At 30.7% G+C, this 18,232-nt stretch overlaps 2 protein-coding genes and 2 pseudogenes across 2 annotated transcripts; all 4 read left to right on the forward strand.

The window, feature by feature from the left end:
* The first annotated feature begins 7,695 nt into the window (after positions 1 to 7,695).
* On the forward strand, positions 7,696 to 8,155 carry LOC110226967. Its single transcript, XM_021020026.1, has one exon. The coding sequence runs from the start codon at positions 7,823 to 7,825 to the stop codon at positions 8,003 to 8,005; it is 183 nt and encodes a 60-aa protein (XP_020875685.1). The 5' UTR covers positions 7,696 to 7,822; the 3' UTR covers positions 8,006 to 8,155.
* A 1,043-nt stretch (positions 8,156 to 9,198) lies between these two features.
* LOC110226889 lies at positions 9,199 to 10,944 on the forward strand (annotated as a pseudogene).
* Positions 10,277 to 11,079, forward strand: LOC9299389 (annotated as a pseudogene).
* A 3,420-nt stretch (positions 11,080 to 14,499) lies between these two features.
* Positions 14,500 to 14,892, forward strand: LOC9299305 (extensin). The gene has a single exon (XM_021020495.1). The coding sequence runs from the start codon at positions 14,500 to 14,502 to the stop codon at positions 14,890 to 14,892; it is 393 nt and encodes a 130-aa protein (XP_020876154.1).
* The last annotated feature ends 3,340 nt before the right edge of the window (positions 14,893 to 18,232 follow it).

Raw genomic sequence — 18,232 nt, forward strand, 5'->3', positions numbered from 1 at the left:
AATTGTACCTTTTTGTCATGGTGGTGATAAGACATGTACTTATCAGTCCTTGAGCCTTCCATAGAAGCGAGAGTAGCGGGAAATTAGGGTTTATCCCCCAACATCCGAATTACTTTATCCTGCACAGAATTTGAAGCCGATACATGAAAATTAGACGGATTCAATCAAAAATTCAAAACCCAAGTTTGCATAACATTAGGGTTTCCAAATAGCCATAGATTTTAGAAATCACCATGAATCAATTCCTATCTCGCTATGATTATGTGATATGACTAGAAACAATCAACAAATTACGATTACATATCCCTTATATATTAATCGTTAATCGGCACTAAAATAGACAAAAAGCGATTCAAAATCTTCAGAATATAGTCACGAAAAAGCGAAATTACAGAGATGAATCATACGAAGTTTGAGAGAAAGCCAAAAGAACTTGAATATTCTTCCGACTATATACTTATGACTATAGAAACGATCAACGAAATTACAACTACGATCCCTAATTTATCAATCAATTGTTATCAAACAAAACCCAAATCAAGAGATAAAAAGCGATTCAAAATCTTGGATTCAGATACGATAAATCACACGAAATTACAGAGACAATTCAGACGAAATTGGAGAGAAAACCAAAATATTCTTCCGAGAAATCCTTCATACAAAAAAAAAGCAAAAGAGAAATTGAATTTGAAACATACTATCATGAAGCGAGAGAAGATGTCCCAAGCGCTCTTCTTCGAGAATTCGAACGGCTATTTTTCCGTCGTCTTCCTTTCTTCGACTCTTTATATAATGATTCAATTTTATGCCGTTAAACTAAAATCATTGAAATCTGAAGATTTTGAAAAGTGAAAAGCCCAAAACGAGAAGGCCCATTCCAAGAATAAAAGTCCACGAGGACGATTGGTCTATACTTTTATTTTAACAAAGAAACTTAATTTTAAATATTATTATGCGAAAAGAATATTTTTAATAGTAAACCAAAAGGTACAATATATAAAAACAAACGGCTATGAAGAACTATGAAATTTAGAGGTTGAACACTACACTTTTTTACGTAAAACATTGTTATTTATTGTTTCATGTAAATTAAACTAGAATATTTTAAGTCGACATGCGTACTTTATAACTTTCTACGATACTCCTTTGTTGTAATTTTCTATAACTCTAGTGATTTAGCAACAATAGAGCTCATATAATGTGACCGTGAAAGGGCTCCCAAGGTGCTCCATTACACATTGGCTCTTTTTAGACATGCGATTTGACGAGAGTAGTTTTTAGAGCTTGGTGGTGATTTCATCGGAGGCTCAATTTCATGGGAGAAATAGCCTCGGCTTGTCTTGAATCTTCTGTGAATCTTGGCTACTACACCTTCCCAACGTTCTCACCCTCCCTCCGGTTTGCTTGAGGACGGTATACTGAGGTTGATTGAGGCTCTTATCAGTGTTTCTAGGCGGTTCTCTTTGAGATCCATTTTTGGTGGTGCTTCTCTTTGTTCAGCTTTAAGCAGCGGAAAGGTTCTCCTATGGCAAGTGGTGGGTAGTTGTTTGGTATGACAACCCTTGCTTCTCCATCTTGTTGATGTGCGGCGCATCAACTACAGTGGTGGCTCGGCGTAGTTCAATTCTCTGTAGGGGGTAAGAGTTCATGTGTTCTCTTCTCTCTGTGATTGCCTTTAGTCTTAACTCTGATTTTCTTCTTTTCCGCCCTGCAATTAGATGTCGTTGGTTTCTATGGCTCATTATTTGCTCGGGTAAGCTTTGTCCTCCGTCGATTGATGTTGTCTTAGGTGTGCATGTTTGTGCTTAGGATTTTGAACTCTACAAAATATAGGATGTTTTATATAAAAGCACATATTTTCTCTTTAAAACTATCTTTTAATATTTTATTTCAAAACAATCAACCAATTACGGAAAATACTGCAAAATTTAAATAGTTACAAGATATCAAATATATTTAAAGTTTGCATTGAAACTTGTAAAACATCTTATATTTTGAAACAAAAAAATTCCTAAAAAATTCTATATTTTGAAAAGGAGTAATATATAAAATCCCGACATATATAAATTAAGTCAATAATTTTTATCGCCTAGGTCCCGTCTAGGCTCCGACTAGTTATTGTAGGCGCTAGTTCCCTATCAAACGTCTAGTTACCATCTAGCGATTTGTTGAACCGTTCAAGTATACCCATGAAGGTTGTAAAAGGACATATAGGCCTGGGCAAAAAAACCGCTAACCAAATAACCGACCGAACCGAACCGAAAAAAACCGAACCATATCCGAACCGAAGTTTTTAAAACAACCGAATGGTTTGTAAAATCCCCTATCCAAACTAACCAAAACCGAACCGAACCGAACCGATAACCAAACGGTTAACCGAAATATCCAAAAACCTATAAGATACCCAAAAATAATATCCAAAACTATAATTATAAACTCAAAATATTAATTATTTTTAGAATAAAAACAATCAAATACTTTAAATAATCAAAATATTCAAATATTGTTTGTTATATTTGTCAAAGTTAAATACTCTTTTACAAAATTGAATCAAATTTTAATTTTTTTTCTAATATTTTTCTTTTTTCGTATTTTCCTTTTCTATTTTTTTCGGTAAATTTCGGTTAGTTTCGGTAAATTTTGGTTAATTTGGGTAAAAACCCGAACCAAACCGAACGTGATAAAAGTTTGGTTAGTTACGATTATCTATTTAAATATCCAAACCGAACCGAACCGAAAAGTAACTGAACCGAACCGAACCGAAATTCTTAAAATATCTGAATGGTTATTATATTACCATATCCAAACTAACCGAAACCGAACGTAACCGAACCGAAACCGAATGGTTAACCGAATGCCCAAGCCTAGACATTATCAAGGAAGGACAACGAAACTATTAAGCTTGCCAACCAAGGTTAATGTCAGTTTCCAAAAAGAGACGTTTCCAAAGATGCTTCAATGACTTCCTCCATCATTCTTTCAAATATACATTAGAGAGAGTCCCACGTGTTGCGTGGATTTATAATTTTATTAGTGAAATTTGATATGATTTGTACCTTACTTTAGATTGAGATATGCTTAGATGAATTATGAAATTGTTTATTAGTATTTTGTATCATTTAAAGTAAGTAGCTTTATATAGCTTCTAAGAAAAGATTTTTTTTTTTTTAGCTTCTAAGAAAAGATAATTGTTGTAAACTACTAATTGAATATGGTAAATCTTTTATAAATTGAATATAAGATTAGGATAAGAAATTTATTTGGCTTTGTAATATCAATTTTCGATTTTATCAATTAAAATAGTTATTTGAAAAAGTCAAAATAGTTATCTAACAAAACAAAAAACTTGAAATCAGTTATAGAGATAATCTCATTTTTATCCCTTAGAATGTGAAGTATGATTAAGTTTTACTATAGAGCTATGAAAAATCTATATATACATTTTTGGATGACTTTTAGCAAATAAATCCTGGAGTTGGAATGTATTTACAATGGAATGCCACTGGTGGGTCGGGTTTTTGTTTATTTTTTGACCCGAAATCGTTTTAAACGGATCTTCCTTTAATTTTGCACAAAAAAAAAGATATTAAATGATTGTTATTATATATTGATTACACGTTTTGAATTAAAGATCCATATTTTAAACAATTAGTTACTAACCAATTATTCCCCAAATCTCTCAATATTAACTCGACTATATTTTGAAAAATATCTCATCCGAGATCTCAAATCTCATTTAATTACTACCAACTTAACATTTACGATAATCCTACTAACCATATCTACAACAAGAGAATTAAAATCAATAAATTATTTACTCATCTCCAAGTAAAACATTAAATATATTCGCCGGATTAAAAATATTTGCTCTAATCTTTTGCAATAATCTCGCATCTTTCTTTTCAAAATTTCGATTATTTAATGTGATCCCCCTAATTACTCTCATCTAATTTGAATACTATTTTAAAAAAAAATTTAAACATTGTTAATTAAAGAAATAAAATATGACCCCGCGGTGTACCGCGGGTTAAATCCTAGTGTTTAGTTATAATTTACAAGCCTTTTCCTTTAAAATGTTTAACTAGATCATCATCCGTACTACAGTACTGGGTGAATTTCATTTATTACAAAATTTATAAATTTTATGTTTTAGAATAAAGTTGTGTATTTGAAAAAGTCAAAATAGTTATCTAACAAAACAAAAAACTTGAAATCAGTTATAGAGATAATCTCATTTTTATCCCTTAAAATGTGAAGTATGATTAAGTTTTACTATAGAGCCATGAAAAATGTTTAATTATAATTTACAAGCCTTTTCCTTTAAAATGTTTAACTAGATCATCATCTGTACTACAGTACGGGTTGAATTTCATTTATTACAAAATTTATAAATTTTATGTTTTAGAATAAAGTTGTGATATATTATAGTAGTAAGTGAAAAATAATATTTTTTTGTCAGTCCCTATATAAAATATTAGAATAAATATATTTTCCTTTTTCTATAGTATTCAATTATGGATATATTTTTAAAGATATGAAAACGGAAAATAAGATTATTTTAAAAAAACATTAATATTGTTTGAACAATGAGTTAATTATGTTAACAACCACAAAATGAGAGTGCATATAATTTAGTTAGATCTAAAATCAAAATATCATAAATGAATTGCATCTAAAACGTAGATTAATTTGAATTACTTAAGAAAATTAGCTATTATTTTGAATTAATTTAGGAAATTATTTTTTCAAATTCTGATTCATTGGTTGTTGAAATAGAGATTTGTTTGAGCTAATTACGGAATTTACCAATTATTCACATAATCAAATATGTTATGAACATATATTTGGTATATAATAATACCAAATTCAATCCGTGTGTGGAGTCTATATTTTCATTTTACAATCCGTATGAAAATATTACGGCACAATCTATTATTTATTATTTTCAAAATTGCTTGGAGAATCAAATTTTCAAATATTTAGAAGTGTCAAACCTTATTTAACTCATCTCATCATAAAATCTTAAAATGCCGTCTATTATAAGGATCATAACTTTGTACCATATAATACATTACATTTAACCTGCCGCCTACTATAAATATTTAAACATATCTTTTTAGAAAATCAAATTAATGTATTTATAATTTCTTTTATCTTTTTAATTTATTAAATATTTATGATATTCTTTAATATATTAAATTAAACTATTTTAAAATGTTCCAAATTAAAATCTTTAAAACTTTTATTGTATTATGTAAAATTATGAATTTAAAAAAAAAATGATATGAAATTAAATATAAATATTCAAATAGTTATAAGGATCATAACTCATTTCATCATATAATATATTATATTTAACCCGCCGCCTATTATAAATATTTGTTTCAAAAAATCAAAATAGAGTATTTCTACTTCATAAAATTTTGCTCTATTAAGTATTGATGATATTAAAAAAAAGGAATATATTACTCAAATATGAATTTTTGACCCGTTAAATTTGTTCTTTCATACATTGAATAATTTATATTAGTTTTTAAAAATTCAAATCTTGGTATATGCAGAAATTTTTTTACTTTTTTTTATTATATAGATGATATAATGATTTATTTATTTATAGAAATAGAATCATATAAAGATAAGAGGTGAAGTATAATGATTAATAACAAATTAATATGGTAAGTTAGATATCAAATCTTATATGTTCATTTTGATTGGTCATTCTTTTTAAAGAAATTAATAATAGATTTTAAATTTTTATAATTAAATTAAATTAATTAAATTGCATAAAATAGTATTTGACTTGTTTATCCTTAATTAGTTGAATTAATTTACTCTATAAAATTTTATTTCTAATGGCATTCTTAAGTAAATTTTTACAAAGGAGAAGGTTAATTAAGGGTAATCCATAAATTGTACTCCCCAAATAATAGTATAGTATCACTTTTTATAAGAAAATTTTGAACATTTAAACCAGAAATTAATGTCTAATTTTTTTTTTTTTTGTTATCCTAAATTAATGTCTAACTTACTTTCACATATATAGGTCAATAAGAAATTTTCAAGTAAAAATATAGTTTTGAATTGAAATATATTTATCCCTAAAATCCAAAACTTATTTGCATGCATTTACTTGCATGATTTGTTTCTCTGAACTAATTCTTTTTTATTCATGCACATGACTATATATTATTCTAATTAATTTTGTGATTACTTTTTTTTCCAAGGTGATGTTTCCAGAAAGTTAATAAGTGATATTGTTTAAGAGTAAATTAATTTAAAATATAAAGATTTCTGATATTTAATAAATATTGAAATATAAAATATTATTAGAAGACAATCCCAAAATAGGATAGGTATTGAAATATTTTATTGTAAATAATGTAATAAAAGCATATGTAAATGTTCTACTATAAAATGAGAATATATTTGATGTTATTTTTTACTTTAAATGATGAAGAAAAAATTCATAGGAAATTCTTATATAATTAAATCTATAATGATGTATTTGAGTCTAAAAAAATTAAGAACATTTTATGTCATTGATTAAAAAATTAATTAATTTCATTCATTATAATTTAAAGAAGATGACACATGCCAAAATTTTGAAGACATGTGTCAGCTTCTTAGAGCATGAATTTTGTGGAAACCTTACTTTATTATATAAGAGAAATTTAATAAGTGAAATTTTTTAAGTGTAAATTAATTAAAAATGTAAAGATTTCCTGATATTTAATAAATATTTTAAAGGGAGACTCACAAAAATGCCCTTTTTTCAATACCCCTTTTCAAAAATGCCCCCTTTGGCTGTCCATTTTTAAAAATATCCCTTTTTATGTACAAAATGACTAAATTACCCTTCTTTTATAAGGTTTTACAAGTTTTTTACAAGTTTTTTATAAGGTTTTACAAGTTTTTTACAAGTTATAAATTCCTTATAAAACTTTATAAGTACCTTGTAAAACCTTTTAAAATACATTGTAAAACCTTACAAAACACTTCTAAATACTTCGTAAAACCTTTAAAATACCTTGTAAATTTTTCCCGCCAAAAATTTTCCCGCCAAAAAAATTTCGCCAAAAAAATTGCGGAATCACTTTTCCCGCAAAAAAAAATTTTTGGCGGGAAAATTTTTTGGCGAGAAAAATTTTTACGGGAAAATTTTACAAGGTATTTTAAAGGTTTTTACAAGTGTTTTGGCGGGAAAATTACGGGATCACTTTTCCCGCCAAAAAATATTTTGTATTTTGTGGACCTAATTTTGTTTCAAATAAGGGTAAAATGGTCATTAAAAATTAAAAGTGGGCAAACTTAAAAATGGACTCTCAAAGGGGGCATTTTTGAAAAGGGGTATTGAAAAAGGGGCATTTTTAACAATTTCTCTATTTTAAATATGAAACTGTATTAGAAGACAATCCCAAAATAAGATAGTTATCAAAATAATTTATCGTAAATAATGTAGTAAAAGCATTTGTAAATATTATACTATAAAATAAGGATATATTTGATGTTAGTTTTTACTTTTAATGATGTCAAAGAAAATTATAGGAAAATCTTATATAATTAATTTTATAATGATGTATTTGAGTCTAAAAGAAAAACTAAATATGTTTTTATGCAATTGAATAAAAACTAATTAATTTCATTCATTAGAATTTAATTAAAAAGATGAAATATTTCAAAATTTTGGAAGACACATGTAAGCTTCTTAGAGCATGAATTTGGTTGAAACCTTATTTTATAATATAAGATTATCTGACATCTATTATGTATAGTAGCTCAAATTAACATAAAAACTCAACACTTAAGTTTTAAAACTCCAAACATGTCTTTCTTCACGCCCTTCTTTGCTTGCTTTGTCCCAAAATCTATTTCACGGGTTCACACAACCGACACTAACTTGAAAATCTTGTCTTTAAAGAAACCGAAAAGCAAGACCGAGTCCCTAAGAGCTCCTACAATCGTCATATCTTCCTTTCAAGTATGTTTCAACCTTTCCCGTATGTAGAAAAATAGGAAGATGAAAAGTTAGATTTGGTAGTGTGAGAAAACAATGACAGACGACAAAGAAAGGATATATATGTGGCTGCTGTTACTATTGATCCAGTCCAATTTTTATATGTTCTTTTTGTTCGTTTGATTTTGTAATAGACGACCAATCAAAGAATCTGTTTATGGTCAACAGTTTTGTGTATTGATTTTGTTTTGGATATTTAGTTAAATATTGAGTTAGTTTATTAGTAACATGTGCAATGGAAAAGTGTGCAAGTGGAGGGAGGCAAGTCGATCGAATATGATCCTCAGATAAAGTACCACAAGTTGTGTCCACAGTATCTTATCGTACATGTGGTCAAGTTACAATACAAACATTTAGTATATCGATGTGACAATTCAAAAATAATTTTATAAATAGACATTTAATATATGATTGTGTCGTTCCATACATAAAATCATCTAATATATTTTCACTAAAAAAAATCATCTAAGACAGATCTTAGTATACATGCAAATGAAAAATAAAAAGAGGATATATATATATATATATATATTAGATGATTTTATGTATACTAAATATTCATAAATTTATTCATAATAGAATATTTTGGGTCAAAAACTCAATATTCATAAATTTTAAACAGAAATAACACATAATACAATTTTTCCGTAACCGAGAGGATTCTAAGTGAATCCCAAACTTATTACAGGTTTTGTAATTAAAAAGTTAGGTTTTCTTACCCCTTATAGCATTAACAGTTATATCTCAAACATGATTAATATTGCAACGAAAGATTTTTTTTTTTTTTTGGTTTGTTGATAAAAAGTTTCGTAGTAAGAAGACTTGAACAAACTAACTTGATGAATCCTTCGACTACAAAACCACCACTAAACCATCATGAGTTGGTTATCTCTTTATATATTTACATATCTTCGTCTATATATATTTTTTTGATAAAGGCTTTTGTAATACGTTTCATCTATATATAAAGTTCTTCTATATATTTAACGAATAAATATATCTATTTGTTTTGTTCCTTTTTTTTTTGGCATTAGGACAAAAGATAAGACATTTTCAAATACTACTGTAGTTAAAATTTTGATCGAAGAATAGATCATTGTGGATCCCTGGAGTCTTCTAGCCAAATTAGATGGATAGTCAAAACTTCTTGAGTTTCACGTATACGAAGATTTGTTAAAAAAATACCTTTCTCGGCCTTTTGGCTAAGATCAAGTGTAGTATCTGTTCTTATCAGTTTAATATCTGATATGTGGGTCATCGGTTCACATGATATTAACTCTATTTTTTAAGGGAGAAAACCCACTAAGATAGCTTGCTATCTGGGCTTTCACGAGTCGCCCATGCGTTGCACTACTGCACGGGCCTGGCTCATCCCATTTAAAAAAAAAAAAAAAAAAAAAAAAAAAAAAAAAAAAGATTTGTTAAAAAAACATATTTAACACGGACCAAAACTATATTAAGCTTGGCCACCAAGGTAGATGTCACTTTCCAAAAAAAGAGACGTGTACTAATAACATTCAGTTACTTCCTTCACCATCCCTTTATATATATACACATTATCTGATATGTATAGTAGCTCAAATTAACAGAAAAACTCACACTTAAGTTTTAAGATTCCAAACATGTCTTTCTTCACGCCCTTCTTCACGCCCTTCTTCGTTTGTTTTGTCCCTAAATCTAATTCACGGGTTAACACAACTGACAGTTCCTTGAAAATATTGTCTTTAAAGAAACCAAAAACAAAACTGAGTCTCCAAGAGCTCCCACGATCGTCGTTTCTTATTTTCCAGTAGGCTCCAACCTTTCCCTTCTGTAGAAAATACGAAGATGAAAGTTAGCTTTTGTAGAGTGAAAAGGCAATGACACGACCAAGAAAAGATATGAGGCTGATACTATTCATTCAGTCCAATTTTATTAGTGTCCATTCTTTTCGTTTGATTATGTAATCGATCAATCAGATAATCTGCTTGTGGTCGACACTTTTTATATTGACTAGATGAATACCCACGCTACGCGTGAGTTTGTTTTGAAAATTGTGAAGAAAAAATTATTGATTGTTCTTGCTAATTTATGTTTATTTTTTATTTGTTATTATGTAGTTAATAAAATTAAATCTATCTTATGTAGTTACAATTTTTAAGATTAGATCTATTTTTCGACTTGAAATATAACCCGAGAAAAAGATTTACTTGTCAGCTGAGACCTCTTGCTTGTTCCCGTAATATCCTTCATCGTCCTCATGGCTCTGCTAGTTGGTCAGAAGGTACTTTATCAGCTTTCTCAATATCTATTATGGGTACAAAGTTTTTTTTATCCTTTTTGAATGGGATTCATTGAACTCTCTCGTTTATATTTTCAGGGGATACAAAAGTTCTAGCTGCACAATACGGACCTAAAGCAGGAACGAAGAAGAACGAAAATGCTGAGAAGGCTTGTTTTGAAGTCATATGGAAGCCTTAAACCGGATAGATTGGTAATCGTAAATGCGTTTAGTTTTTCAGAAGGAAGCTTGTTTTGTTGCTTGAGTATGTCGTACAGGTGATTTTTGGTTTTTAGATCTGAATAACTTTTGCTTTGAATATTGATAGGAAAAGTTGAAAGGGAGTATGAAACGATACTGAAAAGGACGATACAGAGTATTTGTGTTTTGACAGTTGTTCTAAATACCACCACCTCAGTGATAATTCAGGTGAGTAGCTATTCAATGTTGTGTATATCGATATTGTCAACTTGAGTTGTATAGTATCTGCTGTTTTCATTTTGTAATTCCCGTGTAGGTTGTACATGATGGTGGTTCTGTATCGTTTTTATGTTCCTTGCACCTGGTAAACATTTACTGATCGATGTTGTCTGAAACACATATAATCCGGTATAAACAATGTCTGTTTGAGTATTTATAGAGTTTATAGTAGTGAAAGTTTGTAATCCCATAAGTTGAGAGTGTGAATATGTTTTTGTGTAACTTCTACCGTGGCCTCCATTATGGCAGTTAGAAGGTAGAAAATGTTTGTTCTAAAGAAATATGATGTACAGAAAGGGAGACTATGAAGGATGGAATTTAGGAAGTCGAGAAATTTGCCTTGAGATTCTTCTTCTTTCATATTGAACGATTGAGCAGAGAGTGGGAGAGATTTATTTTCTTAAAGTCTTGTGGGGAATTAGAATATTTGTTGGGTTAGAAGTAGGTCTGGGCATAAAATCCAAAATCCGAAACCGATCTGAAACCGATCCGGAAAATCCGGCTCCGAATCCAAACCGAATAGCACAAAACCCGAACGGATAATGAATTTTCTTATCCGAATTATCCAAACCGAACCCGATCCGAACCGAAAACCGAAAATAAAATTATATATCCAAAAATATTAGTTATATTTAGCTATAATTTTATAACAAATAACAAAATATCCTAAATAACCTAGATATCGGAAAATTTTTAGTTATATTTTTTTAAAATTATACATATTTTTGGAGAACTTAGCCAAATTTTAGTAAGATTAAAACTATTTTTTTATTTAAATTGAACATTTTTTTAGTTTTTTTTTCCTCGCAAACCGATCCAAAATTAATCCAAAACCGATCCGAATCCGGCACTATCCGAACCGAATCTGATCCGAATAGTCATAAAATCCGAACGGATAATAAAATCTCCTACCCGAATTATCCGAATCCAAATAAATCCGAACCGAAATCCGAATGCCCATGCCTAGTTAGAAGCATTAAACCATCACTGAAATGGGCTCGACCCATAAATATTGCAATCTAATAGATTCTAAAACACATATGGTCCATCCGTCATGGGCTATTTTGTTTATTCCATTTGACATTTATAATTAGAAGCTGATGTGTATTAATGAAATGTTTTGATTGGACGAATAAAAAGCTGATGTGTCATCTCCAGAAGAGCCAAAAATGCTGACGTGGCGGAAAGATGAAGAGAGATAGCCTCCTTTCATATATATGATTTTTGTTTTGCGTAATTATGTATATATCGAATTAGTTGATTAATTATTTGCAACTTGTGCGTTGGCAAATGTACCTTTCTTTTTTTTTTCCAGCAAAATATTAGAGGGAAACGGGTGAAGAATTACAAAATGAATATTTAGTTATATTGATGTGCCTGATTCAAACATAACTAGATTTTGTACCCGCACATTGCGCAGAATTTTAATCTAAAATCTCTTCTATTAATATACTTTTTAAGCATAAAATATACTCATTAAAAATTTTTTAAAAATTTTGAGCATAAATGTAACAATTCAAAATTTAAAAGATAAATCTATATAAATACTAAACTTATTTTACGAAGCGATATACAACATATATATTATCGACGATAATGTTTCTTTGACAAATAAATGATTTGAAATAGATCACATGTTAAAAAAATTCACTTAAGAAATTTGCGGGAAAATAAACGGTGTCGAAGACCGTCTAATGATCATTTATCTCTAAACGAGTTTCTTTCTTATTCATATTCCACGAAGATATTTCTGTAAAAGGTTTGACGTTAATTATCGATTGTTGCCCTAATTGTAGATATTATTTATGATTAAATGTTGATATGAACATAACATCATTCTATATGAAATGCGAATATACCGAATTTCATAAACATTATATAGTGTAAAAGTACATCTATAATACCATGTTGCTAGAACAGCTTTAGCGAAATTGTTTACCCATCAAAGCAAGTGCAACATACCATAAGAGAATTCTCGACTAAGTCATCAATATGCTTATCTTATCTCACTTTCCATGATTACATTGCCAAACGGTTAAGCCCAACTTTGAATCTAACAATATGTTCAATATATTTTTCTAAAACTCATTCGTTTCACACAATGAATGAGATCTCAAAGAATTTACCTTAGTCATGTGCATTATCTCTCTAAAGTTTAGAAATTTATTTTTAAACACTTTTAACTACCAATTTTTTGTCATCTTCTATGATGCAATCGTTGCCTCTCAACATCTACTTTCTTTTCGCCTTTTGTTGACTCACATATCATATATTGGACTGTGAATTCAAGACATATCATGACTATTTTTTTCTTAATTAGTATCTTTCAATACTCAATTTTTTGGGTTAAAAGCATTTGACTAAATAGCTGAAATATATGCTATACAAATTACATATTACTTTTTCAATAGTTTACATATCATTTTTTTTGTATATTTTGTTGTAGAACTCATAAATAATGTGATCATCACTACAAGAAAACAAGCTTTTTGAGACTCTTTTTTGTGACTCTTTTTTTAGTCGCAAATATTTGCGACGCTTTTGTTACACTTAAGTGACTCATTAACGACTACGACATAAATAGACGCATATTCGTTGCTAATATACGACGCCATAGTATAGTCTGAGAACGGTCATAAATACGCGACCCTTTTACGATACTTTTGCAACCCAAACGACATCCAATTTTTTTTGTCTGAAATATCTTAATCGTCACAAAAGAGTCGTACATTTACAACTAATTTGCCTCTCTTTAGAGACATGTTCTGTTTTTAAAATTGTAATTTGATAAAATAGAATGTGTAATATGTTAAGTAACCATATTTTGCAATGCTTATAACTAATACATTGAAATATTAGTTGTTAATGTTTTAATTTTTCATGTTTATAACTAAATCTTTGTAACAACCTATCATGTATAAAATGTTACATATACTTTTAAAAGAGAATGATCTTAATCTATGTAAGTTTGAAAATAAACTTACCAAATCATTGTTTTATCACATAAATTGAAAGATACACTTCACAAATGGACTATGGAGTGATATATAATACTTATACTAATGTATTTTGATCTTAATGTTTAGAAATCATAAATATTGGTTTGTGACTCATACACGACCGTCGCAAAAGTGTGTCTCTTTGCGATTACTTTGCCACTGCCTAGTGTTACAACGAATGTGCTACTCTTTTGTGACTACTTTGTTACGCATTTTACCTCGATTAAACGACTTATCTAACAAATCTAAAATAATGCCTAGTGACTCATGCAAGTAGTCACAAAAGTGTCACTTTATTGCGATTCTAGTGCTACTCTATAATTATTTTGCGACTACTTGTGCAGCTAGATTGCGACCGACTTGGGACCGGTTTGTGATTTTTACCAAAATTTAGGGTTTTCGATTAGGCGGCAATTAATCCCTCGTTTTTTTTTAGGTGCGACTAATTTGACACGGCTTTGCGACTCTTTTTCTTTTATGTCTACCACTGAAAAGTCAAAACCCAAACACTCCGCATCTTCTTCGATTTCTCCACATCTTCTTCGTTCTCTCTCTTCCACTCTCTTCGATTCTTCCTCTTTCTTCCTCTTTTCTCTTCGATTCTTCCTCTCTTCGATTCGATTACTCTTCACTTCGAGACTGATTTCTTCTCGAAGATTCTTCCTCTATTTTCTCCGGTTCTTCTTCGATTCTTCCTCTCGTCTTCGATTCGTTTCTCACTCATTTCTCTCTCTGTTCTCTCTGTAATGGCGCCTGTTGGAAAGGGTAAAGCAAGTAGAGGCCGTGGTGGAGGCCGTGGTGGGAGATCCGGTGTTCGAGTTTTTAATGGTAAAAACCCTAGCCGTGGCGTCGGATCGTCATCTCACGCCTCCAATCCTTCGTCTTCGAACGCAACAGCTTCGGCTAGTCAAACATCTAGGGCAACTACTCCAGCTCAATATCCGCCGTCGTCACAACCACCACCTCCTCCTCGTCTTTCATCACCGCAAGTTAGTGGTCAACCTCCTAATTATCAACAGCCGCCTCTCAATTATCAGCAGCCGCCTCCTAACTATCAGCCGTCGCCTCCTAACTATCAGCCGCCGCCTCCTTATCAACCGCCGGGTCCTTATCAACCGCCGGGTCCTTATCAGGTATGATTGATTACAAACATACTTACCTGAAATACAATCTTCCGACACTTAGGGTTTGTTCTAATAAATCTTTTTATTAGATTCCTCAGGACCAAATCCATCCTCATCAGATTCCCCAACCTCAAATGTCTTCTCAGGAAAACCCTAATGATCCACCGCCTGACTACCAGCAGATGTTAGAGAATTTGTTGGTTTTGCCTGGCCGAGAGCATCTTCCACGTCTAAGTAGAGTACCAATTCCAGACGTTGAGACTATATGGTATAAATCGTGTCTGTTTTGTTAAGTGTTTATACCATAAATGGATTAGGTTAATGTTTAGCTTAGTGTTTTTCATTGATTAGGTTAATGTTCTAGCTTGATTATCTGTTAGATCACTTGTTGGTTTTTACTAATGTCTGTTTTGTCTAAGTAAGTGTTTGTTTTGTTATCTAAACCGTCTTACATTGATTATGTTAATGTTCTAGCTTGATTATCTGTTTTGATCACTTGTTACATTGTCTGTTCTAGCTTGATAATTTGTTTTGATGTTATGTTAATGTTTAGCTTAATGTTTTTCATTACATTGGTTCTCATTTGTTTTTGTTGTAGCTTGATAATCATAAATTGAGGCTATTAGATTAATGTTCTAGCTTGATAATCATAAATTGGTTCTCATGTGTCTGTTTAGATCACTTGTGCATTGTCTATTAGAGTTATGTCTAATGTCTGTTTTTACCTATAGGTTTGGCCGAGACAAAGGAGTACTGTCTAGGAGTATTGCTGGAATATTTCGGGGAAAATTTGATGGACCTTACTATAGTTGGAAAGTGACTCCTACAGCCATTCAAGAGCGATATTTCAGATCATTTGCGGTAATGTTTGATATTCCTTTGAATGCTTAATAGTATATGTTGAAATGAATCAGTATGAGTCATATACTAATCTGTGTAGGGGAAGTTCAATTGGGATATCGGGATTACCGAGCTAGTCAGAGAAGGATTCTTGGTCATCGCCAAGAAAAGGCTTAAAGGAATTGTTAGTGGAGCGAGGAGAACTGGTATACAACCCTTTTGGATTACCAGTAATGACCTGTGGGCACAGATGTGTGCTTATTGGAAAACTGAGGAAGCAATGGAGCGGAGTGAAAGTGCATCACAGTGCAGAAACAGTGATCGTAATGGTCTTGGAGTCCACAAACACGTATCAGGGCAAAAATCATTCATGCAAGTTCACCAAGAGCTGGTATGAATCTATATAACCTTTCTTTGTTTTTAAATATTGCACTTAGATCACTATATGTTGTTACCTCTGTTCTGTGATTTTAATGATGTCTTTGTATCATTATAGGAGGAAGAATTGGGGCGTCCTGTGTCATATGGAGAAGTGTTTATGCAAGCACACACAAGAGCAGATGGTACTTTTGTGGATGCTAAAGCCAAACAAGTAGCTGAGGTCTATAATAAGAGCATAGAAGAGAGACTGTCTGAACTGGATGAAGATGGTGTAGACGCTTCAGATGATTCCTCTCAGCAGTCAACTCACCGGACTCTCACCATTGAAGAAAAGAATGAACTCTTTCTTAAGGTAATTTCGTGTAAGTTTTTGTTTAGAGTTTGCATATCATCATCACTGTTTGGTAATCATATATAGAATCAGTCCATGTTTTATGATTAATACTTGAATGATTCTGTTTTTGATGAACAATACTTGAATGACTCTATTTGCTAATACTTGAATACTTGACTGATTCTATTTTAGCTTGAGCATGATTCTGTTTTTTTTTTCTTAAGTGTACTGAAACAGATGTGAAGGGGAACTATTTTGGCATTGGATCTCTTAAGGTGACCCTTAAGAAAGGGAAAAGAAAAGAAAGCTATGCCAGCAGCTCTTCTTCCTCCATTACTGAGCTTCATGATCAACTTCGTCAAAAGATGGCTGAGCACGACACAGAGAATGCTCGACGTGATGCGGAGCAACAAGCATCTCAAACTCGGATTGCAAACTTGGAAAGGCTGGTAATGTATTGGAAAGAGAGTGATCCTGCAGCTTTTGTTGCATCTCAGCCACAACCAACTGCTCCAGCCACCACAGCAGCTGCCAATGCAACAGCCACCGCCAATGTACCAGCCACAGCCGCCACTGCACCAGCCACAGCCGCCACTGCACAAAACAACGCAGAAGAAATGGCTGGAGAAACCAATCCAGCCACTGCACCAACAGGAACCGTCGCAGCCACAACGACACCTTCTCCATCCTTCTAAGTACTTTTGTTCTTTCTCTTATGAACATGATGGATCTTTTGAATGTATAAAGTTATGTGTAAGGCTTTTGATTAGCAACATTAAGGATTTAAATTAGCAACATTTTGGATGTATTTGAATTCGGAATATTTGTTTTTAGAATCCAAATTTATGCTTATTTGCGACTAATTAATAGTCTCTCAAACCCAAATTCGACTCAATTCTACGACTGTAATGTTTGTCAGTAATTAGTCGCTAACTACTAGGCGTAGCTAAGACGTCGTAAATATACGACTCCTAATTTCCGTCTCTATATCGTCGCTTATATGCGACAACATATATCAGTCTCTATACCGTCACAAATATGCGACGCTAGTGCGACCAATTTATTTAGCGACCGTTTTTTAGCGACCAACTTTTTCAGTCGCAAAGAAGTCGCAAACAACGATTAGCGACCGTTTAAGGACTCTTTTGGGAGTCGCAAAAGGCATGTTTTCTTGTAGTGCATTGATTATTTATTTTGTAAAGATGGATGATAATGTTTTAAAATTTTCAAGATATTTTTCACAAGTTTACAAGATAAAGTGTGAATCTTACAATATCTTCGTCTTAAATAATAAATTTAAGTTGAGTTTAATAATTTTTTATTTTTTATTAAGTAAAACTTTAATAAGAAATAAAAATATGTAGTATATTGTTCTTAGAAACTAATGTTTTACTATCAAATTTTATTTTTTTGTTTAAAATTTTTCATATAGAATTACACAAATTTAGTTTTATTCTACCATGAGTTTAAAATTTACTTTCATTCTAAAACTCATTAACACATTTAAAATTTTGAAGTATGATCATTTTTAATTTTTATCTGTTAAAAATTACATTATTACCAGTAATAAAATTTTTATAGTATTCTTTTTATTATTTTAACATTTCATTTATTTTATATAATTCATTTTTTATTTATTATTTCTTTTTTATTAATCATATTAATATAAATATGCATTAAATAAATGTTTGAAATTTATTTTAATGTAAAATAAATAGTGTTGCTTAGGTGGATGCTTAGGTGGATATGTTAGATGGAAAGAAGACTCTCCTATTATATATATATATATATATATATATA

This window comes from Arabidopsis lyrata (assembly GCF_000004255.2).
Source record: "Arabidopsis lyrata subsp. lyrata unplaced genomic scaffold ARALYscaffold_9, whole genome shotgun sequence".
NCBI classification, from domain to species: Eukaryota; Viridiplantae; Streptophyta; class Magnoliopsida; order Brassicales; family Brassicaceae; genus Arabidopsis; species Arabidopsis lyrata.